Genomic DNA, 27,156 nt, shown 5'->3' on the forward strand with positions numbered 1-27,156 from the left:
CGCCCTGCCCCCACTGCAGGAGGTAGATCAGACCACCCAAACTGCCCCAACATATGTGGAGGGGGAAAGGGGGGTAGGACACGGGACAGACGAAAAGGGGGGGGGGTGCCTGACGGGAAGGAGGGGAACCCAGGGGTCTGACTATCTCAAAACCCTGCAGGGGAGAGGGGGGGGGGGGGGGACAGCTACTCACCATACCAGGAATCGATCTAGACAAAACCCCTCTCCATCGAAATGGGGTAGCTATTGGCTAGGGGGAACGCTGCGACTCGGGCCTAGACCCATGTGTGTGCAACCTCGCGAGGCATTTAATTTGCAGGCCAGTCCCCGTCCAGTGGGGCTATGTCGTGGCCGATATTTGCATGAAAAATCAAGCACAAATTTTTTATTTAAAAAAACACACAAAACAATATAATACCAATTGTTTATGAAAGATGTCATGCTGTGTAAACAGATTCCCAACATGTTGCGCTTTAAAATTTTGCACATCTGTGGAATAGCGACAATTTAGGATACTTAAAAATCTCCACTGGCGAAGTGTTAAAAGCCTTTAACAGGTTGCCAGTTTGAAGTTGAACAGGGGGTCTTGTGCTAGAATTATTGCTCCCACTCTGGCAATACCGCACACGTGTGGTACAATCACTATATATATATATATATATATATATATATATATATATATATATATATATATATATATATATATATATATACATATATACATACATACACACACACACACATATACACGCGCAGGACCCACTATGCATTCGCGTTTGTGCATGGATACCAGGGGATGGGGCCCCCTTACATTTTTTTATTTTAGACAGTATCTTTTATTTAGGAACTTTATTGCTATTACAAAAGATGAACAACATGCCTTGTGACAGCATGGACAGCGACAAGTACTCTTTACTGAGGGATCTGGGGTCTAATAAACCCCAAACTTCTCTCCTCTGCCCTCAAAAGCATCTGATCAAACCGAGAAGGATTTAACCACTTACCGCATACCAACGTATGGGTACGTCGGTAAACTTTGCGGTAGTGTACCGGGATGAGGCATCATCCCGTTATCGTGGTTTAGAGCCGACGGTTGGCTTTCCATCGGTACCGACCGATGCCAGAACGTGAGCAATAAATTTAAAAAAAAAGAGCTACACTCCAACTCTAAACTGGTAACCGTTAAATAAATTTAAAGCGTCGCCTATTGAGATCTCTATTGACCGTAGTTTGTCGCCATCCCACGGGGGGACGCAATTTTAAACCGTAACATGTTGGGTATCTATTTACTCGGCATGACATCTTTCACAATATACAAAAAAAATGGGCTAACTTTACTGTTTAGTATTTTTTAAATGCAGTGAAATGTGATTTTTCAAAATTTTTCCAAAAAAATGGCGTTTTAAAGACCGCTGCACAAATACCACGTGACAAAAAATATTGCAATGACCGACATTTTATTCTCCAGAGTCTTTGCTAAAAAAATATATATATATAATGTTTGGGGGTTCCAAGTAGTTTTCTAGGAAAAAATACTGATTTTAACTTGTGAACAAAAAGTGTCCGAAATAGGGCTGGGGCTTAAGTGGTTAAACAAATGCTTTACAAACCAGAAACTCATTTCTAAACAAAGAAGGATACTAGGGTCCTAACTGCAGCTGTGGCTATTTCCCTGGTAGAACCACTGAAACCCAAGGACATACAAGTACATCCATTTGCAGGAAGTGGTTAGTGTAAATTCAACTCAATCACTTTTTTTGTGAAAAGGGTGAACTTGCATTAAGTTAGCTCGAAGTAATACACATTCTCAGATCTTAGCCATCACTGTTGTAGCTCAGACTACTAAAGCGATTCACAGCTTCCACAGAGTTCCATTAGCTAACACACAATGGGCTATACAAGATTTTATTGCTATAATTAGGCTTTAAACCTTCCCAAATAATTTACATCTGTGTAATAGAGCACTTTCTTATTCAGAAACATAAAATTCATATATGTCTACAGATGCATAATATAGCATATATGTCAAATCACATTTACATTAACCATATCCGCAACAAGGAACAAAGCTAAGCATTTACCTTAAGTGGAGAAATATGAGAGTGTGATACAAGTCCATGGACATTCTCTATCTGGGAGATGTTTTTCTCAGAAACCTGAACCAACTCTGGGCTTCTGACATCACTTAAGATGTGTGGGGAACTGGGTTCTTGGGAGGGTAGATCATCATCTTGGTATCGATATTTCTAAAGCAAATAGGAACAGAATGCAGGATTACCATTGGATAGTTTAATCAGTTTGAACCTACATACAGAATACAAACAACTTAGGCAGAAAGAGGCAGACAAATGGAAAGAAACATTTCACCTGGTCTGGCAAAGCACTAACCAAAAGTAAAACTTTGAGGGCCTATTCACACATGCTTTTAAACAAATAACATTTTTTGAATGAAAATGCATTTTTAAAATAAAAACCCTATTTTCCAACGTGACTGGTTACATAATTGCATATCAGAAAAACGAAGAGATTTCCAGTCAATTTTTTTGATCTGCGTCCACCCTTCCAGTGCTCCTTACCACTAAGACCAGTTATAGGTGGAGGCGGTGACCACTTTGTGCACTACATAATTACATAGTAGTTGAGGTTGAACAACAACAGTCCATCCAGTTCAACCTGTGCAGGTGTGTGTCAGTGACTTATTCATTTCCCATAACCCTGAATGTTGTGATCTTGGAGATAGATGCACGTCCAAGAGACTTTTAAAAGTTGCTATACTCCCCGCAGTTACCACCAATTGTGGAAGAGAGATCCACATTCTTACCGCCCGTACAGTGAAAACTCCCTACGCAGCTTAAGGTTAAAACGCCTCTCCTAATCTTATTGTGTGGCTACGTGTCCTATTGCACTCCTTGAGACTAAATATTTTTTTTTTTTCCTATGCTGGGAAAACTATTGAGGTATTTGTAAATCATTATGCCCCTTCTCAGGCGTGTCCTGTCCAGGGAGAATAAATTAAGCACTTGCAATCGCTCCTCATAATTAAGGCCCTCCAATCCCCTAATTAGTTTAGTTGCCCTTCTTTGGACTCTCTTCAGTACCAGCACATCCTGAGGATTGCCCACATCTGGAGTATTCTGTACAGTTCTGGTCACCAGACCAGGGTTTTATAAAGTGGCAGGAGTATAGCTTTATCTCTGGAATATATCCCCTTCCTTATGCATGCTAATATTCTGCCAGCTTTGGCAGCTGCAGCTTGACATTGCATGCTATTGCTTAGTCTATCTTCCACTAGAACCCCCAGATCTTTCTCCATCCTTGATTCCCCCAAAGGTTCCCCTCTGAGAGCATATTTTGAGTTTATGTTTTTAGACCCCTAAGTGCAGTACCTTACATTTCTCCACATTAAACCTCATATGCCATGTAGTTGCCCACTCTGTTATTTTGTCTGTAAGATTTCTATATCTTGAGAAGTTATTGCCCTGCCTATTTTTGTGTCATTCTCGAAAATTGAAAATGATCCTGTCCTATTTATGAATACATTTAACAAAATTGGTCCCAGGACTGAGCCTTCGGGGACCCCACTTACCACTCAAGACCAGTCTGAGTAGGCGTTATCTATCAACACCCTTTGGACACGCCCCTGTAACCAGTTTTAAATCCAAGACCAAATCTTGTGGTTGATGTCTCCAGACCTTAGTTTGTAGATTAAGCATTTGTGTGGGGGGGGGGGGGCATGGGGGAACTGTATCGAATGCCTTAGGTCTCCCCCTAATTAGCTCACAGCACACCAGAGCGTTAACAGATTGGTTTGGCAAGAATCCTTTTGTTAACCCGTGCTGATTATTGCGGATAATACTGTTGTTCATTGCAAATTCTTGGATATAGTCCCTTATCCCTTCCAATAATTTACATACTATTGATATCAGGCTGACCATCCTATAGTTTCCCAAAATATGCCTCTTTTTTTGAATATTGGTTTAACATTGGCTTTCCTCCAATCACCTGGTACAGTTCCTGGCAGTATACTGTCTGCAAAGATTAGGAACAAGTCTAGATACAACCCTACTGAGTTCCTTGAGTACTTTCAGGCGCAAGCCATCCGGTCCTTGTAATTTATTTGTGTTATTGTTACCAAGTCTTTCCTTGATTTCAACCTGTTAGTCACAGCGGCAAGTCCTGTGATGTGCTACTAACCATACAGTCATGGTCAGTATATCCCTCCTTTTCCTCTGAGAAAAAAGCATTTAGTACAGTTGCCTCTCCGTGTCCTCTGTAACCATCCTCCCATCATCGTTTTTCATGTGTGCAATGTGCTCTGACCTCGCTTTTTTGCTATTAATATATTTAAAGAATTTATTTTTTTTACTCTCCTCTGCTGTGTCTCTTGCAGTCATTTTTAGCAGTCTTCATTTTATTTTACATTTCTGGTTAGATTCCCTGTATTGGTGGAAAGCCGATAATGTCCCCTCCGATTTCGACTTCTTAAAGGCCAATTTTATGTTCACTAATAAGCATTTTTACGTAACGGTTTAGCCACCCTGATTTGACCTTGGCTCTTCTATATTTAATTCCCATTGGAATGCACTGTTTGATACGTTTAATATGTTCCTAAAGCATTCACATTTTTCCTCCGTGTTCAATGTTCCTAGAATTAGGTCCCAATTTATGTGCTCTATTATTGAGCACAATTCAGGAAAGTTTGCCCTTCTGAAGTTTAGGGTTCTTATGTTCCCCTCGTGCCTGGTTATTCTAGGATTTATGCTAAATGTGATCATACTGTGATCGCTAGAACCCAAGTTGGCCTGTACTGCTACATCTGAGATTAGACTTGGGTCGTTCGTATTTAAATTTATTATTTTAGGTACTTGTATAGCGCTGTCAATTTATGCAGCGCTTTACATATACATTACGCATTCACTTAAGTCCCTGCCCTCAAGGAGCGTACAATCTAAGGTCCCTAACTCACATTCATACATACATAGTAGGGCCAATTTTATACAGGATCCAATTAATCTACCAGCATGTCTTTGGAGTGTGGGAGGAAACCCATGCAGGCACAGGGAGAACATGCAAACTCCAGGCAGGTAGTGTCGTGGTTGGGATTTGAACCAGTGACCCTATTGCTGCTAGATAAAAGTGCTAACCACTACACCACTGTGCCGCCCATTTATAGATCTATCAATGTATTCTTTCTAGTAGGATAATCCACCAACTGAAACATGTAGTTGTCCTGTAAGACATTCGTGAAATGCAGGCCTTTAATGAGTGAGCTGTCCCCTCTTCCCAGCCAATATCGGGATAACTGAAGTCCCCCATTACGATGACTTATCCCTGCGCTTTGCCGCTATTCCCAACTGTGATAGAAATTCCAGCTCCACCTCCACCCTTTGGTGGGGGGGGGGCTATAAACATATCCCCACTATTACTTTTTCCCTTACTTCTTCCCTATGGGGTTCTACCCACACGGATTCTACCTCTGCCCTCGTCCCTTCCACTATGTCACTCCTCTCTACCACCCTTACATTATTTTTGATAGAGACATACACCTCCCCCTCTTTTGCCTTCCCTGTCCTTCCTATACACAACACCCTTGAATATTTGCCAGCCAGTCGTGTCAGGGGTCAAACCAAGTTTCTGTTATTCCCACAAGGTCTATGTCCTCGTCGTGTACTAACCGGTCCAATTCTTCCATTTTGTTAGCTAGGCTCCTGGCATTTGTCTATAGTGATTTATCATGAAGTGTATTTCTGCTTGGTTTGTCCGCTTATTCCCCCGCCCGTAGTTGTCGTTACGGTTATATTGTCGCTGCTGACCCCCATAATAACTTCCTTACTTTGCGCACTACTAACAAATCACTACCTCTAAGCCCCCTCCCCCCCCCCCCCCAAACACCTAGTTTAAAAGTCCCTACAACTTTGAGGCCATCTTTCTTCCCAACAGAGCTGTACCATCCCTGTTAAGTTGCAGCCCGTCCCTACTTAAGAGCCGGTAACTGACTGAGAAGTCTGCCCAGTTCTCCAAGACACCGAACCCCTCCTTCCTACACCAGTTCCTCAGCCACTTGTTCAGTTCCCTAAGCTCCTTCTGCATCTCTGGTGTGGCTTGAGGTACAGGTAGTATTTCAGAGAAAACCACCTTGAAGGTCCTTTTCCTCAATCTATTCCCCAAGTCCCTGAAATCATTTTTTAGGATCCTCCACCTTCCTGTTACTTTGTTATTGGTGCCTACATGCACCATGACAGCTGGGTCCTCCCCAGCCCCAACCAATGATCTGTCCATCCGATCCGCGATGTGCCGAACCCGAGCGCCCATTAACCAACATACTGCTCGGCGACCACAATCGTTTTGACTGATAGCCCTTTCTGTCACATCTATGTGCTATAGTTTAATGCGTTTTAAAAAAGAAACCATACAAGTCTATTCACACCGATGTGTATTACCCCGTGTTGCAATATACACTAAAGTAAACATATAAGTAAAAGAAATGCTTTAAAATTTGCTTTAAATGCTGCTTAAAATTGTACTTGAAGAACGACCATAGCAAAATGGCACCAGAACTTCCCAAAGCTGCTCTACAAAATTCCAAGCATGCAATAGCCAGGATTTACTCAAGACCAATCACCCCCTTCAGTTACAGCACCAACGATTGACATTGTGTGGGATGAGTAGGCACAATGGAAATCAGAGTATCCAGGGGTCTAAAGCAGCACACTGATCACTACTAGCACTCATTTACAGTGAAACGTGTGCATTTTTATGCACTGGATTAAAGCAGCCCATTAATTCTGAAAGGGAAAAATGTTTACAAGACACATACCTGCACTGTCTGTGGCAATACAGCAGATAAATCTTTCACGTCTGTGCTGTACATCTGTGCCTATAGCTAAAGTGCTTATTTTTAGTGCGCAGCACTACCACCATAGGAGCCGCTTATTAGGATGGATGCTCTTCTTCAGCAGGAATCACACTTCTGAGAAGCTTTCCGACAGGGGAGGGGGTAGTGAGCTCAGCAGAAAGCTTATCTATTCAGAACACAGTTCTGCTGTGTGGAGGGGGATGTGTGCCTTTCCTCCAATCCACACTCACACTGTTAGTGCAGCCTCTCCGCCCCTCCTCTGTGCTGATAGATGGAAGAAAGAATTTAAAGTGTTACTAAACCCAGGATCTCTGGTCTCCCACAATTGACAGAACATGGAAATGCAATTATTATAGTAAATATATACTGCTAAAACTGAATTTTTGTAAAGTCTTACCGTAAAATTCCTTTCTCTGAGTCCTCAGACAGTCGCCGCCCACTCATTCAGTCTTCACCAATGGGTATTGACCTCTTATCCATTATCCATAGGAGCAAGCTAGGCATAAGACTTGTAAAAAAAAACGTAATTTACATAGACACACCTATGGGGGCTGTCCCACTGGTCCAAAACCCCCCTGCTATCAGCCATCCCAACTCAGTTTGGTAGCAAGCAGTTAAAAGCCCAAAGAACCCCAAATAGAGGGGCGGGGGCGGCGAATGTCAGACTCCTAGAAAGGAATTTTACGCTAAGACATTTACAAATTTTACGGTAAGACTTTACAAAAATTCAGTTTTCTCTTACGTCCTCTGACAGTCGCCGCCCACTCATTCAGTCTTCACCAATGGGATGCCCCAAAGCATTGTAGACATCAGGGGTGGGAAACCGTCATAAAGGCAACGCAGCACCCACGTCAGAGAAAGGAACCTTACGTAAACAGAAATGTATCCTCTGGGCAACAGAAAGGCTCAACTTGATCAACAACCCAGGAAAGCAAATAAACAAGGGGGAAACAACCCCAACAGCCAGGGACCCGCAAAACTAGGGACCCTTTAAGGCACTGTCACACACAGAACTTTGCGGCCAAAGGAGGCATCTGCCGATGCCAGAACATCAAATTTGTAGAGTTTTGAAAAGGTGTGCACAGACTACCAAGTCACAGCCTTGCACACCTGGGCCACCGAAGCCTGATGCTGGAAGGCCCAGGACGCACTCTCCGCTCTGGTAGAGTGCGCCTTGACAGGGAAGGGCGGAACCCGTTCCTTAATTGAATAGGCCTGTACAATCGTCTGTCTGATCCATTTTGAAATGGTTGCCGCAGACGCAGCCATACCCTTCCGAAGTCCCTCAGGAAGGACAAAAAGAGAATCCGACTTCCGAAAGGATTCAGTTGACGACAGGTAAACCCTGATCGCCCTGACAACATCCAAGGAATGCAAAGCAACCTCCTTAGGATGTTTAGGATTCGCACAAAGCGAAGGCAAAACAATGTCCTCATTAAGGTGGAAATCAGAAACCACCTTTGGAAGAAAAGACTATAAACCACCAGTTAAGGAGAATGGCAGGACAAGGCCGCCAACTCCGACACTCTGCGGGCAGAAGTGATCGCCACTAGAAAAGCAACCTTTTTTGACAGCAGAGGCAAAGAAATTTCCCTGATGTTTTCAAAGGGAGGACGTTGCAAAACAGACAGAACCAAGTTCAAGTCCCAAGGAGGTAGAGGCGCCCTCCTAGGAGGGGGCCAAATGACGCACACCTTGAATAAAGGTGCGAATCAAAGAGTTAACGCCAAGGGGCGCTGGAAAAGGACGGCCAGTGCAGACAACTGGCCCTTAATCGTGTTCAACGCAAGGCACTGGTCCATACCAGATAGTAGGAAGGCTAACACCCTCGCCACCGAGTAGGAACGAGGAGGGAAGCCCCTGGATTCCCACCAGGCAAAATAAGCCTTCTAGGTACGGTAATAGATCTTACCAGACAAGGCCTTCCTAGCCTTGAGCAGAGTAGGAATGACCTCTGATGATAGACCCCTGTCTCTCAGGACCTGGCTTTCAACAGCCAAGCCTTTAAAGTCAGCGGCTGTAAAGCAGGACGGAAGATCGGGCCCCGAGACAGAAGATAGTCTCGTAACGGCAGCCGCTATGGAGGCTCGACGGGCAGTTGAATGATGTCCACGTACCAGGACCGGCGCGGTCAGTCCGGGGCCACCAGAATCACCAACTTCGGTTCCGAGACCAACCTGCGAAGGAACCTGGACAACAACTGAATCGGGGGAAAGATATACATCAGACAATACCGGTGCCATGGCACCACCAGAGCATCTGAGGCGTTCGCCAGAGGATCGCGCGTTCTCGCCACGAACCTTCCCACCTTGTTGAGCCGGGACGCGAATAGATCCACGTCCGGGGATCCCCATTTCGCACACAGCATTTGAAACCCCTCCGTGTGCAGGGACCATTCCCCCTGGTCCAGAGTCTGGCGGCTCAGATAGTCGGCCTGCCAATTCTCCACACCCGGAATGTGAACTGCAGAAATCACCAGGACATGAGTCTCGGCCCAAGATAGAATCTTGGTCCCCTCCTGGGCCACACAGGCACTCCTGGTGCCCCCTTGGTGATTGATGCAAGCCACCGCAGTGGCATTGTCTGTCTGCACCTGTACAGGGCGACCCTGAAGACGATCCAACCAATGGAGCAGGCACAGCCTAAATCGCTCTCAATTCCAAGATGTTGATCGGCAGGGAGGATTCCTCCACCGACCAGGTGCCCTGGGCAGACAGATTGCCCAGAACGCTACCCCAGCCCGACAGGCTGGCATCCGTGGTAATCACCATCCACAGCAACGGCCGGAAGGATTTTCCCTCCGCTATGGCCGGGGACTGGAGCCACCACAGAAGATCCACTCTGGTTTGGCGACTCAGACACCCTGAGTCCAAGCACTGAGGGAGCCTGTCCCACCTGGCCAGTATCTCCGCCTGGAGAGACCGCGTGTGAAACTGAGCAAACGGTATCGCCTCGAAGGCTGACACCATCAACCCCAGGGACCGCATACATGTCCTGAAGGACGAGGACTCGTTGTCCCTGAGGGACCTGACCTCGTTCTGCAGAGTCCGGAGCTTGTCCTCCGGCAGAAACACCTTCGTTGGGCGGAGACCAGGACCATTCCCAAATATGGGAGACGAACGGAAAGGGACCAAGTCGACTTCTGAACGTTGATGGTCCATCCGAACTCCTGGAGCGTCTGAACCGTAGTGGACAGATCGCGCAGCAGGCTCTGACTGGCACTCGACCTTAACAGGAGATCGTCCAGATATCCCAAGACCGCAATGCCCTGTGCCCGTAACAGGCCCAGAACAGGAGCCAGCACTTTGGTAAACACCCTTGGAGCCGAAGCGAGACCGAAAGGTAACGCCACAAACTGATAGTGTTCCTCCGCGATAGCGAATCAGAGGTACCTCTGATGACCCTTGAATATGGGGATGTGTAAATACACATCCTTTAGGCCGATAGAAGCCAGGAAATCTCCCGGACTCAATGAGGCCACCACAGAGCGGAGTGATTCATGCGGATTTCTGAACGCGCACAAAGCGGTTGAGAGCTTTCAAGTCCAGAATAGGACGCACCTTACCCTCCTTTCTGGGAACAGTGAACAAATTCGAGTAAAACCCCCGAAATCTGTCCCGATGTGGCACCGGGACGATAACCCCCTGGGCGAGGAGATCCTGCACTGCCCGATGAAGATCTTGCAACCGATCTGGGGTCAAATGAAGATTTGAGGGAAAGACACCATGACGGAGGTGAAAATAGGTTTTAGCATGGAACCCGCCACCACATAGGCATGGCGGGCAAGAGATTCCAGCCTCCTATCTGTAGGGTCCCTAAACACCGGAGAATCCTCAGTGGGTACCAGAGTGGCCCTGTTTAATCTGGACACAGTATGATCCACTTTAGGGGCCACAGACCAGCGCAAATCCATAGGAGACGCAAAAGGGTAACGGACTTGAAACCGTTTTGGCACCACAAAATTGCGCTTCAAATTGTGCCATTGTTCATTCAGAGTTTCGTGAAACTCAGCGGGGCAAGGAAACACCTGCGCCGCCTTACGGGATCTGCGGGTACCAAAGAAAACCGCTTGCCCGTGTCTGCACCCCAAAACACACAATACAGTGGCACTCAGGAGAGGGACCCCCACAAACCCCCACATAGCGATCCAGACACGGTAGAGCCCCCGCAGGGACCGGGAGTAAGGGAGCCCCAAAAACGCACAGACATGAGGGGATACCACAGACACATCAGACTGCCAGCCCCAGACAGAGGCCCCACACAGAATGTACTCACCGTACCCGATGGCGTGGGCGCCTCTCATCGACGGGTAGCCTCCCACCCCAGGCGGTGGGGGTGTCGTCAGCCAAAAACGCAGGACGCTAGCAACACACGGAACCGCGGTTGAGACGTCCAAGCGAGGTGGCCACCTCACGGGCTTTCATCCCTGAAGACAGGGACAGGTCGTTTGCGAGGCCAGGGCGTACGCATAGACTGCTAAACGCATCGATGGCGGGCTGGGATTCCATAAGGCCCTCTGTCCTGGAACACCAGGACGACCAGTGCGACTCCCAGCTCCGCAACGCCGTCGTCATCCAAAGATCCGACGAACTAAACGCTGACAAACAACTAGTAGTGCAAAGAAAACATATTTGCAGAAAATAAAATCATAAAACCGAAGGCTGAGACCGTGACCCCAGCACAGGGAAGCCTATCTTACTCCTAACTTGGCAGAAGACAAACTGAGTTGGGATGGCTGATAGCAGGGGGGTATTGGACCAGTGGGACAGCCCCCATAGGTGTGTCTATGTAAAAGTCTTATGCCTAGCTTGCTCCTATGGATTAGAGTAGAGATGTGCTGGTTTTCGGTAATTCGATATATCGTGGTATTGCATACCCACGATATTGTTATTGTGGCATTTTTAAAATACCATGTTTATCTGCTCCTCAAGTCTGACTTGTGAATTGATACATTTCAGTGAGCTGGATGACTCATTCACTCACTCAACAGTTCACTCACTCAATAGAAACAGCTCTGGTAATATGATCCTAGAGTGAGACTTAGCTCCTCCCTGTAACCAATCAGACTCCCCCCACTCAGCACACACCCACATGCTTCTTCCAGGGCTCAGACAGACAGAAATACTGCCCAATACAAGCAAGTTTCTGCAGATAGATAGAATTAGATAGATCTTAGATAGATATTAGATAGATACTCATACATGCATTTATATATATATATATATATATATATATATATATATATATATTACACACACACACACACACATATACACACACACACACAGGCATAGCAGCCCACATTACATTATATAGCCATCAAGCAGTGTCTGGCCTACCCGGTGATGACTGGTCCTGGTGCTCGGCTCCGATCCGATGGCCTGGTCATTAAGGGGGAAAATCCTTGCAGTCCAGAAGTGGTTAAACCTACAGGAGGACCAGTGTTTTTATCTATAAATGACTTTACTATTGCTTTAGGCCTGGTTCACATGTATGCGGGTTGGGGGCCCACATTTGCACAGGCATAGCAGCCCATTGATTTGAATGGGCGTGAGCTGCTATACCTGCGTTTTCAGCTGAAAAAAGGTGCATGCAGAATTTAAAAAAAAGCAGTGGCCGTGAAATCCATCCTTTTGCACCATGCGACTTACCTGCAGTTGCTGCACACGCAAACTGTTTTTAAATGCTGGGCCCACGTGTATATAAAAAAAAAAAAAAAAAATCGCAGAAAGCTTGCCAGAGCAGGAACTGCAGGTTAGTCGCATGGTGCAAAAACAGGATGGATTTCAAGGCCACTGAATTTTAAAAAAAAATGCTGCATGCACCTTTTTTCTGCGGAAAATGAGGGCATAGCAGCCCGTTCAAAATCAATGGGCTGCTATGCCTGTGCAAATGTCCGCCGCCAACCCGCATACATGTGAACCGGGCCTAAAGCAATAGTAAAGTAATTTATAAAAACACCACCGGTCCTCCTTCAGGTTTAACCACTTCTTGACCACAAGGATTTGCCCACTTAATAACCAGGCCATCGGATCGGAGCCGAGCGCCAGGACCAGTCATCACCAGGTAGGCCAGACACCTATTTTAGGCCTGGTTCAGAGTCTGTACTGACTGACTATATAATAATGTGCATAAGTGAACCAAAGTCCCTAAATTCAGCAATGAAATTCAAGTGAGGTAGAAATTTAATAATTTAAATTTAATAATTGAATACCGTGATAATACCGTATACCATGGCAAACCTTAATCAATTAATCGCAGCATGAAAATCTGATACCGTCACAAGTCTAGATAAGAGGTCAATACCCATTGGCGAAGACTGAATGAGTGGGCGGCGACTGTCAGAGGACGTAAGGGAAATATATTTTCTAAGCAGCAGTGTATAGCAGTCCTATGACTTCTATCAGTGTCTGATTAAAGCTTGTAGGAGTTTTCATTCTCCTCTGACTGTTCTATGAGGCTCGAGACTCCTGACCCTCTGTCTGGAAAGTGGTTAATGGCCCCGTGCTAATCACATGCACCCACCCCCCCAAAAAAAAAAAAAAAAAAAACACACCTCTAGCAATACACACCAAACGGAAAATGTGAAGAGTGCCTCCAAGGCTCTGTTCTTTTAGCAGATTGATTGGGGACAGTAAAAACAGGAGGATCAGAGGAGACAGGATCAAACAGCCTTTTTACACAATGTGGTGGATTAGCCCCCTTGATTCCACAGTGAGTAAAGCATGCTTGTTATACAGACTAATTTTACTGTTGTGGGTTTAGTAACACTTTTTTGCCCTTTTGAAGGGGCGTAGGGAAGAGAATGCTGCAGACAAACAAGTAAAACCTATGCAGAAGGATTTATTTAATCTCTGTGTATCATCTGAGGCTGTTCACTTCACTGGGTATATGTGAGGGTTTATAACCCCTATAAATAATAAGTCTACCTTTACACAAAAAAAAAAAAAAACTCCCTTCAGAGAACAGCAAACAGGCTCTAACCAGAATAGAAAGAAAAGTGGGAGGCCCAGGTGCACAACTAAGCAAGTACTAATTAGAGTCTCTAGTTTGAGAAATAGATGCCTCACAGGTCCTCAACTGGCAGCTTCATTAAATGGTACCCGCAGAACACCAGTCTCAATGTCCACAGTGAAGAGGCGACTCCGGAATGCTGGCCTTCTAGGCAGAGTGGCAAAGAAAAAGCCATATCCGAGACTGGCCAATAAAAAGGAAAAGATTAAGATGGGCAAAAGATCACAAACATTGGACAGAGGAAGATTGGAAAAAGTGTTATGGACAGACGAATCCAAGTTTGAGGCGTTTGGATCACACAAAACATTTGTGAGATGCAGAAGAAGTGAACAGATGCTGGAGGAGTGCCTGACGCCATCTGTCAAGCATGGTGGAGTTAATGTGATGGTCTGGGGCTGCTTTGGTGCTGGTAAAGCAGGACAGGGGTGGATGTACAGGGGTCACTTGAGTCGCCATGGCGACCGGGCCCCATGCTGCAGGGGACCCTAGAGGGCCCACTGTATGCCTGGATAGGAGGAGAGGCAAGGGCGGCTGAGACGGATTCCTCGATCTTCAGCACAACTGTCACACATAGGAAAGTGAAAGCAGTGTGTGCTGTGCTCTCTGCCTCCCCCTACAGTGCAATACCCGACAGGAAGGAAGCAAAAAGGTACAGCACTGACGTTTTGTTTTTTTTTAAAGGCTTTCTCTATGTATTTGCATTTATATATGCATGTGTGTATGTATGTATGTGTGTGTGTGTGTGTGTTTATATATGTGTATCATATGTATTATGTGTCTGTGCTTATGTGTGTGAATGCATATGTGCTTATATATGAGTGTGAATATGTGTGTATGCTTATATAGATGTGTGTGTAGTATATATGTGCTTATATATGACTATGAATATGTGTATGTGTGTGTGTGTGTGTGTGTGTGCATACATGTGTGTTTACATGCGTGTATGTATGCACATTAGTTTTAATCCTGACCCCCTATATGTGTACAATCAGAAGTGTTTTTTTTTTTTTCCAGCTTGTTCATAGTACCAGCAAGAAAATGCCATTCCTCTGAAAAGCGATCCATGCTCCTATAGTTTTCAGAGGCATTTGGCAGGCGGTAAAAAGGCATTATGTTGCCTCCTCACCGCCTGTTTTAACCCCCTAAATGCATCGTCACTATGTTGCAACTACGTGCAATGCACACAGTTGTGGGGTGGCTGTAGTGCAGCCCCATTCACCTGGGGGTATACTTTCAGCCACAGCATGTCCACCCCCAGCTGCTGCCTCTGCAGCTACAGGGTGAACAGTTAGGGGGTGGTAAAAAACAGTTAAAGTGTGTGGTTTTTACCACCCCTCAACCTCACATGTGAACAACCTCTTTTTTCATATCTGCGCAGCTGTGTGCAGCGTTTAGGCAGCAAAAAATAATTTCAGTGGGCCGCCCCACAGAAACACCGGGAAAAAATTCACTATTTTTTTTTTTAATTGTGCTGCACCATAAATGCACCATGTTTGCCAATGTGTAGGGGTACCATTAAGAATGAATGAAACCCCTGCATGTTTGTCTGCGTGTCAGGAACACGTGCAATTTTGCGAGTATTCCGTGACACGAAGTAATGTGAAGCACACGATAAGAAAATCTGTAGGGAAATTTCGTCCAAGGACAGATCTGCCGATTTTCGGATTGTTAGTATGGTGCTTTCCACAGCCAACTCCGACTTTTCGGCTGACAAAATCCCGATGTGCAGGCTATATAATTTTTGTCGTCCGTAATACAACGTCCAATTTTCGTCTCATTAGTACAGATTGACAGAAAAAAATCTTAAGAGCAAGACTAGGCATGCTCAGAGAGGAAAGAACACATACAAAGCAATCCAACACATGACATCACTTCTGAAGTAGAATTCTGTCGTACGGGAAAATTTGTATGAAAATAACCTCTTCCCTTTCCACATCAGACTAGCATGCCACAAAAAACGTTCGATAATCTGATCGTGTGTACGGGGCTTTAGACTGGGGGGCCTCCAGACTGAAAATACTTTCAAGGCGCCCTGACTGGAAAAAGATGGAGAAACACCAGCATAGAGAAACCCGTTTCTCCATTTTCCTCCTGTAGCCGCTGAATGCCTGGGGGAGGGAGAGGAGGAGAAGCGGGGGTAAATGAAGAGATTGGTTCCTTTATATGCAGCTACCCCCACAGCTCCTCTCCTATGCAGCTTCTTTCCGCTGCCCCCCGTGTGCTCTGCAGCCCCCCCTGTGCTTTTTCCTACCCTGTCCCCTCCTTGTCCCCACAGCTCTGCAAGGTTTCCCCCTCCCCTTTCCCACTGGCTGCTGCAGGGGATCTGTCAGGATGAAGCCTTTTCTGAATGGATCCGTACTGATCATTGACTGTCTATTCATAACTGAAACATAGTAAACTGTGTTTACAATGCTTCAGTAGGTGAATGAATGGGAAGTTCTGTACAGAGCTATTCCTATCCATTTATTCTGTGCAGCTGAGGCTTCAGAGAAGGAGATGGAAAGCTGTGTCTCAAAGGTGGATCATCAGAGGTCTGTTTAGACTCCTGATATTTCACCAAAGCCCCCCAAAGGGGCTCCTAAAAAAATGTAAAAAAAAAAAAAATCTAAAAAATAATTATTATATTGTAAAAAAAATTAATAAAAATAATAAAACTACTGACACCAGTGGCAGAACTACCACACAAAGATCGCACTTGCGACTGGCCCTGACAATCCGCCACTGGGCTGGGAGGGAAGGGCCCTTCATGGTTTTTTGCATCGGGGCCCTGAAGGTTCTAGTTACGCCACTGAAGCAGGAGATTTGTACAAGGTAAAAGGGATTTTGAATAAGGAAGGCTATAACTCCATTTTGCAATGCCATACCCTGTGGACAGCTCTTGATTGGAGCCAATTTCCTTCTACAACAGGACAATGACCCAAAGCACACTTCCAAACTAAGCAAGAACTATTTAGGGAAGAAGCTGGTATTCTGTTTGTAATGGAGTGGCAAGCACAGTCGCCAGATCTCAACCCTGTTGAGCTGTTGTGGGAACAGCTTGACCGCATGGTACGCAAGAAGTACCCATCAAATCAATATAACTTGTGGGAGGTGGTTCAGGAAGCGTGGGGTGAAATTTCTTCAGATTACCTCAACAAAATTGACAGCCAGAATGCTAAAGGTTTGCAAGGCTGTAATTGCTGCAAATGGAAAAGTATTTGATGAAAGCAAAATTTGAAGGACAAAATTATTATTTCAAATAAAAATCATTATTTCTAACCTAGTCAATGTCTTGACTATTTTCTATTCATTTTGCAACTCATTTGATTAATAAAAGTGTGAGTTTTCATGGAAAACATAAAATTATCTGGGTGACCTCAAACGTTTGGTAGTGTGTATATATACAGTATCTCATAAGAGTACACCCCTCCCATTTTTGTAAATATATATCTTTTCATGTGACACTAAAAATGACACTTTGCTACAATGTAAAGTAGTAGTGTACAGCTTGTATAACGGTGTATATTTACTGTCCCCTCAAAATAACACAGCCATTGTGTTTTAACCGTTGGCAACAAAAGTGAGTACACTTCTAAGTGACAATGTCCAAATTGGGCCCAAAGTGTCAATATTTTGTTTGGCCACCATTATATTCCAGCACTGCCTAAACCCTCTTGGGCATAGAGTTCACCAGAGCGTCAAAGGGTGCCACTGCAGTCCTCTTCCACTACTCCATGATGACATCACGGAGTTGGTGGATGTTCGAAACCTTGCGCTCATCCACCTTCCATTTGAGGATGCCCCACAGATGCTCAATATGGTTTTGGTCTGGAGACATGCTTGGCCAGTAGATCACCTTTACCCTCAGCTTCTTTAGCAAGGCAGTGGTCATCTTGGAGGTGTTTGGGGTCGTTATGTTGCTGCCCAGTCTCCAAAGGGAGGGGATCATGCTCTGCTTCAGTATGTCACAATACTTGTTGGGATTCATGGTTCCCTCAATGAACTGTAGCTCCCCAGTGCCAGCAGCACTCCCGCAGCCCGACCATGACACTCCCATCACTATGCTTGACTGTAGGCAAGACACTTGTCTTTGTACTCCTCATCTGGTTTCTGCAACACAAGCATGACACCATCTAAACCAAATAAGTATCTTGATCTCATCAGACCACAGGACAGCTCCAGTAATCCATGTCCTTAGTCTGCTTGTCTTCAGCAAACTGCAGACTTTCTTGTGCATCACCTTTAGAAGAGGCTTCCTTCTGGGACGACAGCCACGCAGACTAATTTTATTCAGTGTGCGGCGGATGGTCTGAGCACTGACAGGCTGTCCCCCCTCACCCCACCCCTTAAATCTCTGCAGCAACACTGGCATTACTCAAAAGTCTATTTCCCAAAGACAACCTCTGGATAGGACGCTAAGCACATGCACTCAACATCTTTGATCGACCATGGCGAGGACTGTTCTGAGTGGAACCTGTCCTGTTAAACTGCTGTATGGTCTTGCCCACAGTGTTTCAGCTCAGTTTCAGGGTCTTGTCAAACTTCTTATAGCCTAGGCCATCTTTATGTAGAGCAACGATTTTTTTTTCAGATCCTCAGAGGGTTCATTGGACATGAGGTGCCATGTTGATCTTCCATTGACCAGTGTGAGAGAGTAAGAGCGATAACCCCAAATTTAACACACCTGCTCCCCATTCACACCCGAGACCTTGTAACACTAACAAGTCACATGGCACCGGGGAGGGAAAATGGCTAATTGTGTCCTATTTGGACAATGTCACTTGGAGGTGTACTCACTTTTGTTGCCAGCGGTTTAGACAGTAATGGCTGTGTGTTGAGTTATTTTGAGGGGACAGAAAATATACACTGTAAAGCCCCGTACACACGTACCGATGGTCGGCTTACAAATGTTCCTCTTTTCTCCCCGGGATGTCGGTGTCTGCTGAAAAGTGCAAAGACAGCACAAGGACAGCACAAGAATTTTGTCCGCCGACTGCAGAAGTGATGTCATGTAATGGTTAACTTTCCCTGTGTTTTCTATTTTCTGAGCATGCCCAGTCTTGCAAATCTGCGGTCTGTCGGCCGAATTGTGTACTGACAGGCGAACAATCGTCCGTTCTGGTGTCGGCATACAAATATTTTCATGTTTGCACGAAAGACTTTTGTCCGCGGATTGTGCGCAGACATCTGTCGGAGGCACCATACTAACACGCGTACAATCGGCAGATCCTTCGTCCACCGACGTTTGTATGCCGACGATCGGTACGTGTGTACGGGCCTTTATACAAGCTGTACACTCACTACTTTACATTGTAGCAAAGTAATTTCTTCAGTGTTGTCACATGAAAAGATCTAATAAAATATTTACAAAATAGGGGGGTATACTGTGAGATATTGTGTAATATATATATATAAATAAAAACAAACAACACTATTTTGCATGTAAAAAAAGCTTGCTTTTTTTTCCCAATGGACCTGTAAAGAATTGCACCCACAATCAGCATACATCTAATACGGCCAGGCAGTTACACTGTGACAGGAAGAGTTAATGAACTACCACTATGCTCAACAGCGCAGTGGTAGTTCATTAACCACTTGCCGACTGCGCACAGTATATTTACTGCGGCAGTCGGCCCCGGCCAGGCAGAGTGACGTAGGTCTACGTCGTTTGCCTGTCACTCCTTCTAGAGCCAATAGCGGGCGAGCGCCCGCCGAGGCGCGCGCGCGCCCGCCTCGGCTCGTTCACGGAGGAGTGCGGGAGTGTGACTGGCGGACCCGATGTCCGCCGGTCACACTACGATCGCCGGTAGAACGGGAGAAAGACAGAGCGGCTTATGTAAACAAGCCGCCTGTCAGTTCTCCCTGTGTAAAAATGAAGATCAGACGGTTCTACTATGTAGAACCGTTGATCTTTTTTTTTACACCAATAGGAATGTCCCACTACAGTTAGAAGCACGCCCCTAGGACACACTTAACCCCTCCCGGTCAAATACAATTAACCCCTTCCATGCCAGTGTCATTTTTGCAGTAACAGTGCATATATATAGCACTGATTACTGCAGTAATGTCACTGGTACCCCCAAAAGTGTCAAAAATGTCAGTCAAGGGTCCGATCTGTCCGCCGCAATGTCGCAGTACCGCAAAAAAAAAAAAATCGCAGATCGCCGCCATTACTCGTTAAAAAACACCAAAAATGACAAAAATCTTTCCCTTTGTTAGTAAACGCGATAACTTTTGCGCAAACCAATCAAAATACGCTTTTTGCGATTTTTTTTACCAAACATAGGTAGCGTAAAACAAATTGGCCGAAAATGTTAAAAAATTTAGATTTTTACATTTTTTTGGGGGGGAATTTCATATAAAAAAAAGTGAAAAATATTGTTATTTTTGCAAAAATTACGCTCTTTTTTTGTTTATAGCGCGTGATCAAAAAAAAATCGCACAGGTGATCAAATACCACCAAAAGAAAGCTCTGTTTGTGGGAAAAAAAGGACGTGAAATTCGTTTAGGTACAGCGTCGCACGACCGCACAATTGTCTGTTAAAGTCACGCAGTAAAAAAAATCGCAAAAAACCCCCTGGTCTTTTAGCAGGAAAATCCTCCGGTGGTAAAGTGGTTAAGAACTACAACCTGACAGCCGCAAAAGCTGTTGGACCTTGCCTTTTTCCCATTCATATAACACTGTGAATGGATGGCGTGGCCAGGCTAGTTGTAATTACAGGGGATGGGGCAGAGAGGGGGCCAGTGCATCTGTAACATGTTACACCCTGATTATGGTTGTAACATGTTACAAAAGGTGAACTTATCCTTTACGGCAAGCCTAATACATTGTCACCCAATACGAATGGCAACTAAGCAAGCATGAAATGGATTACCAATGGTAATAACACAATTTAGCATACAAAGTGATTCACAGTAGGGACTAGGCAAAAAATGACATTTGGCACCCAGATCAGCATAACCAGTAGCAAGGCCACCTCAAACGCAGCAGTGAGCAGTAGTGAAGTTGGTTTCCTGAGTGCTGGAACTATACTGACAGAGCACATTCATGGTAGCGATGCTAGTCCAAGACCGACTGAGTATGTATTGTCCAAAAGAAAAGGAGTATGGTAGGAGGAGGAGGGGGTAGAGGAACAAAGGGGGCTTGCAGAATTACTACTGGATGGGAAGTCCTTTAAGATGTTTTTCTGAAGGCTATTGTTTGGGCCCATTAAGAGCTAAGAGCATTTTTTCATTTAATAGCAGTCCCGATTAACCTGTATAGGTACTGTATGGTCTTAGGACAAGTGCAGGGTAGATATGATTCAGATGTGGTAAAGGTTCGGTATAATGCGGTATAGGGTTGGTACAGGTGCAGACTAGGTTTGGAATAAGTGTGGTGTAGAGTGCAGTATGGAATGGGTACACTTGGTGGTCTACTCTAACTTGTTTAGTCCCTGCTAGTAGTATCAGAAATAGGCAAATAGCCCTCGCACCAGTACCTGGGATTCTCACTCCCAGTCTAGAGCTGCACGATTAATCGTATGAAAATCGCAATCTCGATTCACCCCCCCCCCCCCCCCCTGACAATCTAAACCTGAGATATGCTCGATTCTTTGTGAGGAAGCAGAGAGAAGAGCTGTGGAAAAAAAAAAAAAAGCCTCCCAGCAAACGCCTATCAGCATTAAGTCTCCCAGTAACTATAAACAAAATGATTACATTGTATCTTTTCCTTCCCTCTGCCAGGGAGAAAGGAAGTTTAACCTCTTAAAGACTAGACCTTATTCTGACACTTGGTGCTTGCAAGTTAAAATCATTTTTTTTGCTAGAAAAGTACTTAGAACCCCCAAACATTTTATATATTTTTTTAGCAGAGACCCTACAGAATAAAATGGCGATTGTTGTAATATTTTATGTCACACTGTATTTGCGCAGCAGTCTTTCAAACGCAATTAATAGACTTTAATGAATGAAAAAAAAAACGTAACAGTAAAGTTATCCCAATTTTTTTTTTGTTACACAGAGAATCGTGAGAGAATCGCGATCTTTATTCCAAGCTAAAAAATCGTGATTCTCATTTTGGCCAGAATCGTGCAGCTCTATCCCAGTCTCAAACTCTGATCTCCACTGGCATGTTCTCCCACTGGCAAGCAAAAATTCATGCAGAGGTGCTCTCTCTCTCTAACTCCCTCAGGACCCAGAGGAAGAACTTTCCTAGGCAGTTTAATAAAAATCACCTCACACTCGTCCTACTGCACAGTCCTACTGAACCTGTACTGTAAGGCATCAACTGGACACATTATATGGCTGTGGTCTCAAACTACAACTTCCAGGTCTCTCAGTGTTCTGCATAGAAGTCTACGCGCTTGCTTGGCTTTAGTAAACATAATTAAAGGATGGGGCCGGTGTAGATCAGCGAAAACATGCAGTCCTTTATTGATAAAGGTGACAAAAAGCCATAACGTTCCAACACATATCAGCCCCCAAGGTCATTATTATTGAGAGCTGAAACATGTTGGCTTTTGATCACTTATTAATAAAGGACTGCATGTTTTAGCTGCTTTACACTGGCGCCAGCCTTTACTTATGTTCATTGAAGAGTGGAGGTTGTCAAAGACCTTTGAGGCTGGAAACAATGTTCTAGAAGATGAGAATGACTCGCAGAACGTGGTAGCTTTACATTATTGTTCCTGCGTGGCTTTCACAACTCCTCTGCTGGATGGAGGAGAATGGTGCAGCATAATATCAGTATCTCAGAAGAGGGAGGGAAGAATAAAAGGCAATGTCTCCTTCCACATATTGCTGTAGCCCAAACACCTAGCTACAACTGTATATATGTGTTGTGGGGTGCATGAACAGAAATGTACACAGTATATAAAGCACATTACCCAATGTGGAAACCGCTGTTAATGGCATGAAGCCCTTGCTGTAACAGTAAACACTTTGAGCTTGTTTTAGATGGTCATTGCTACCATCCCAGTAATCTCTGAGCAAGAATCTCAGTCCAAGAAGTAAATGCTGACCCTTGATAGTCTATCAATAAACCGACTACATGGAAAAAAAACTGTCAGAGTGAGTATTCCTTATCAAATTATTCTCACTTCTCCTATACTTCCAAGTTGTGATATCACCCCCCCCCCCCCCCGAAAAATCTTGCGCAAAATGTGACTGTACCTTGAGGAACTTTTGCTATTTATTTGTTCCTCTGGGTCAACTGTGGGTGCAGGACTGTGTATATGGAGGTTTTCAATTTATTTTTATGTACCAGCTGAACAAAATGTGCTTTTTAACCTATGTAACCAAGTTCCACCCACCATCAAAATACCTGGTGTCAGAGATTAGATGAAGTAGAGTATGTTATCAACCAGCACCACTCCCCCTGCTGCCAGGTCATGGTGCTGGGGCCTAGCAATTGGTCAGTGGGATTGAGCACTATATGGGAGAAGGCAAAATGCTTCCCACATAAAAAAAACATAGCACAGCGCTGCCAAAGGAGGAGCTTGGAAGGGGAGTTTATGGTGGCCAGCAGGTGGACTTTACACAAATCCTGTCACTTTGTCTTGAAAAAAGGCAAAGTGACAGGTTCTCATTAACATAGAAAATTAGATCCATTATGAAGTCCATTTTAAATATGTTCAAACAGTAAAAAAACTGATTATATACATTTTAAATTTCAATTTGTGACTGAAGTTTGGAAAAAGGTTAAGGGGTAAAAACTATTCTGTATAAGGGATTTCTACACCGCTTCAATTTAAAACATTGTTTTTTTTTCATTCAACATTAATTTTTTTCCAGTATACATCACACCTCCATGAATGATTCAGCAAGTCTGTCTAAAAATGACCACAGAGTGACAGTTTGCTAAACATTAGGTGCAAAGTTTAGAAAAAAATATCTACATCATTTTGCAGCATTAGCATTTCCTCCATGGAGCAAGACAAGGAGATCCGGACAACTAAACCAAACATGGCCTACAGGGAAGATTTTGGGACATATTTATGTTATGTCAGCACAATGTCAGAGCCTCACTAGTAATAATTACACTTTCCTGAAAGAATGTCAAGATTGAGTACATCTCTGTATTGCACAGACTTTTCGGTTATTAAATGAAAACTATTAGGGCATAACAACAATGGCTGTTCTATCTAATGAGCATAGGGAAGAACTGGCCTTAAAGTGCAATTTTTTAACCAATGACATGCTACCAAAATGCAAACTTTATTTTTTATGTCCATTGCACATGATTGGGTACTCAAAGTAAAAACAGCTTTGTCTTATTAGCAACATTCACTCTGGCTTTAGTCCTTTGGCCTGTGTGGCCTATTTTACTACATAGGCTTCAGCTTGTATAAGCAGTGCAAACAGTAATTTTTTACAAAGCATTTGCAGAGCTTTCAGCAAGCTTTGTTGAAGCTTTTAAGTACCATTCTGTTTCAATTTGTAAATGTTGAAAACAGATCCTAACAGGAATGCCGATTGCCACTTTAAACAAGCTGCTTGCAGGCTTCAACACTTCTCTACATCTTTCCGGTAAAATGAGACAATCACACCGATTATAAAACTGCAGGCATTATACAGCAGATGATTAGAGGCTTCAAATATTCTAAAGATGATGGTCAAAGACTGCATACATGTATAAAGCAAAAGCAGCATACGTACAGTGCCTTGCGAAAGTATTAATCCCCCTTGAACTTTGCGACCTTTTGCCACATTTCAGGCTTCAAACATAAAAATATAAAACTAATTTTTTGTGAAGAATCAACAACAAGTAGGACACAATCATGAAGTGGAACGAAATTTATTGGACATTTCAAACTTTTTTAACAAATAAAAAACTGAAAAATTGGGCGTGCAAAATTATTCAGCCCCTTTAAGTTAATACTTTGTAGCGCCACCTTTTGCTGCGATTACAGCTGTAAGTCGCTTGGGGTATATGTCTCTATCAGTTTTGCACATCGAGAGACTGAAATTTTAGCCCATTCCTCCTTGCAAAACAGCTCGAGCTCAGTGAGGTTGGATGGAGAGCCTTTGTGAACAGCAGTTTTTAGTTCTTTCCACAGATTCTCGATTGGATTCAGGTCTGGACATTGACTTGGCCATTCTAACACCTGGATAGGTTTGTGAACCATTCCATTGTAGATTTTGCTTTATGTTTTGGATCATTGTCTTGTTGGAAGACAAATCTCCGTCCCAGTCTCAGGTCTTTTGCAGACTCCATCAGGTTTTCTTCTAGAATGGTCCTGTATTTGGCTCCATCCATCTTCCCATCAATTTTAACCATCTTCCCTGTCCCTGCTGAAGAAAAGCAGGCCCAAACCATGATGCTGCCACCACCATGTTTGACAGTGGGGATGGTGTGTTCAGGGTGATGAGCTGTGTTGCTTTTACGCCAAACATAACGTTTTGCATTGTTGCCAAAAAGTTTGATTTTGATTTAATCTGACCAGAGCACCTTCTTCAACATGTTTGGTGTCTTCCCCAGGTGGCTTGTGGCAAACTTTAAACGACACTTTTTATGGATATCTAAGAAATGGCTTTCTTCTTGCCACTCTTCCATAAAGGCCAGATTTGTGCAGTATACGACTGATAGTTGTCCTATGGACAGAGTCTCCCACCTCAGCTGTAGATCTCTGCAGTTCATCCAAAGTGATCATGGGCCTCTTGGCTGATCAGTCTTCTCCTTGTATGAGCTGAAAGTTTAGAGGGACGGCCAGGTCTTCGTAGGTTTGCATTGGTCTGATACTCCTTCCATTTCAATATTATCGCTTGCACAGTGCTCCTTGGAATGTTTAAAGCTTGGGAAATCTTTTTGTATCCAAATCCGGCTTTAAACTTCTCCACAACAGTATCTCGGACCTGCCTGGTGTGTTCCTTGTTCTTCATGATGCTCTCTGCGCTTTAAACAGACATCGGAGACTATCAAAGTGCAGGTGCATTTATACAGAGACTTGATTACACACAGGTGGATTCTATTTATCATCATTCGTCATTTAGGTCAACATTGGATCATTCAGAGATCCTCACTGAACTTCTGGAGAGATTTTGCTGCACTGAAAATAAAGGGGCTGAATAATTTTGCACGCCCAATTTTTCAGTTTATTTGTTAACAAATTTGAAATATCCAATAAATTCGTTCCACTTCATGACTGTGTCCCACTTGTTGATTCTTCACAAAAAAATTACAGTTTTATATCTTTATGTTTGAAGCCTGAAATGTGGCAAAAGGTCGCAAAGTTCAAGGGGGCCGAAAACTTTCGCAAGGCACTGTATATACAGTTACATAGTCAGGTTGAAAGAAGACAAGTCCATCTGGCTGAACCAAAAAAAAATGCCCCCCCCCTCCCCTCCCCTCTTCATTTTCTCCTGTTTGTTTTGCTCTCCCCTCACATCCTGCAGCCTCCAGTGTCAGATCTGACTATTCCCATCACTGACTGTCTACCTTAAAGCGGTTGTAAACCCAATAAAAAAAAAAAAAAAAAACCTGCAAGACAAAAGGCATAATGAGCTAGTATGCATCGCATACTAGCCCATTATGTGTAACTTACCTTAAAACGGAGCCCCGACACGGACCCCCGGACATCGATGCGGGCGCTGCCATGATCCCTCATCGTCTCTTCCGGGTTCGGCGGCTCCGGCGCGCTGATTGGCCGGAAGAGCCGGCTCCGGCGCACTGATTGGCCGGAGCCGCGATGACGTCACTCCTGCGTATGCGCGCGGGAGCGATTTTTCCGGCAAGCTCCCGGCGACTTAATTGAAGGTCCCCCCGGACCTTCAGAGCACATGCGCCGCTCGCGCGAGCGGCTGCATGCACTGTAAATATCTCCTAAACCGTGCCGGTTTAGGAGATATTATTTGTACCTACAGGTAAGCCTTATTATAGGCTTACCTGTAGGTAAAAGTGAAAAAAGCGGGATACTACCGCTTTAAACCCTTTCCAACCCAGATGGCTTTTTATCTCTTCCAACTGTTCAGCAGCTCCATACATTATCTGCAGTCATTTAAGGTGGCCATAGTAGTAGGAATGAAATATGTTTTTTTTTCTTGCTGTAGCCATGTATTTTACATATTCTAGATTAGCCCTGCTTGCTCCCTTGCATTCCTTGTAAATCTGGAATGCTGAAGGTGTCCCTTCTCCTTTTTACTTTTATAGGCCTGTTTATTTCCCTTGCAAGTAGACTTCTTGAATTTTCTACAATTGCACATGGAAATATTTCTCATGGTGCAAGGCCAAAAATGTATATCACAAAAAGATATGTGACAAATCCCAAATCCTGTTTTTTTTTTTTTTTTTTTTTTTCCTTTTCCATAGTCTCTTCTCAGTCACCATC

The 27,156-nt window shown here is 44.3% G+C and overlaps 1 protein-coding gene across 18 annotated transcripts in view; it reads right to left on the reverse strand.

Annotated features, from left to right (window-relative positions):
- Positions 1-27,156, reverse strand: part of DLG1 (discs large MAGUK scaffold protein 1) — an 818,929-nt gene that overhangs the window by 625,690 nt on the left and 166,083 nt on the right. For all 18 annotated transcript variants that reach the window (XM_082251441.1, XM_082251439.1, XM_082251438.1 and 15 more), the window contains one exon: positions 2,082-2,246. In XM_082251441.1, the coding sequence (XP_082107567.1) occupies positions 2,082-2,246 (165 nt within the window). The remainder of the gene's footprint in view (positions 1-2,081; positions 2,247-27,156) is intronic.

Source organism: Pelophylax lessonae, assembly GCF_965119305.1.
Source record: "Pelophylax lessonae genome assembly, chromosome: 3".
NCBI classification, from domain to species: domain Eukaryota; kingdom Metazoa; phylum Chordata; class Amphibia; order Anura; family Ranidae; genus Pelophylax; species Pelophylax lessonae.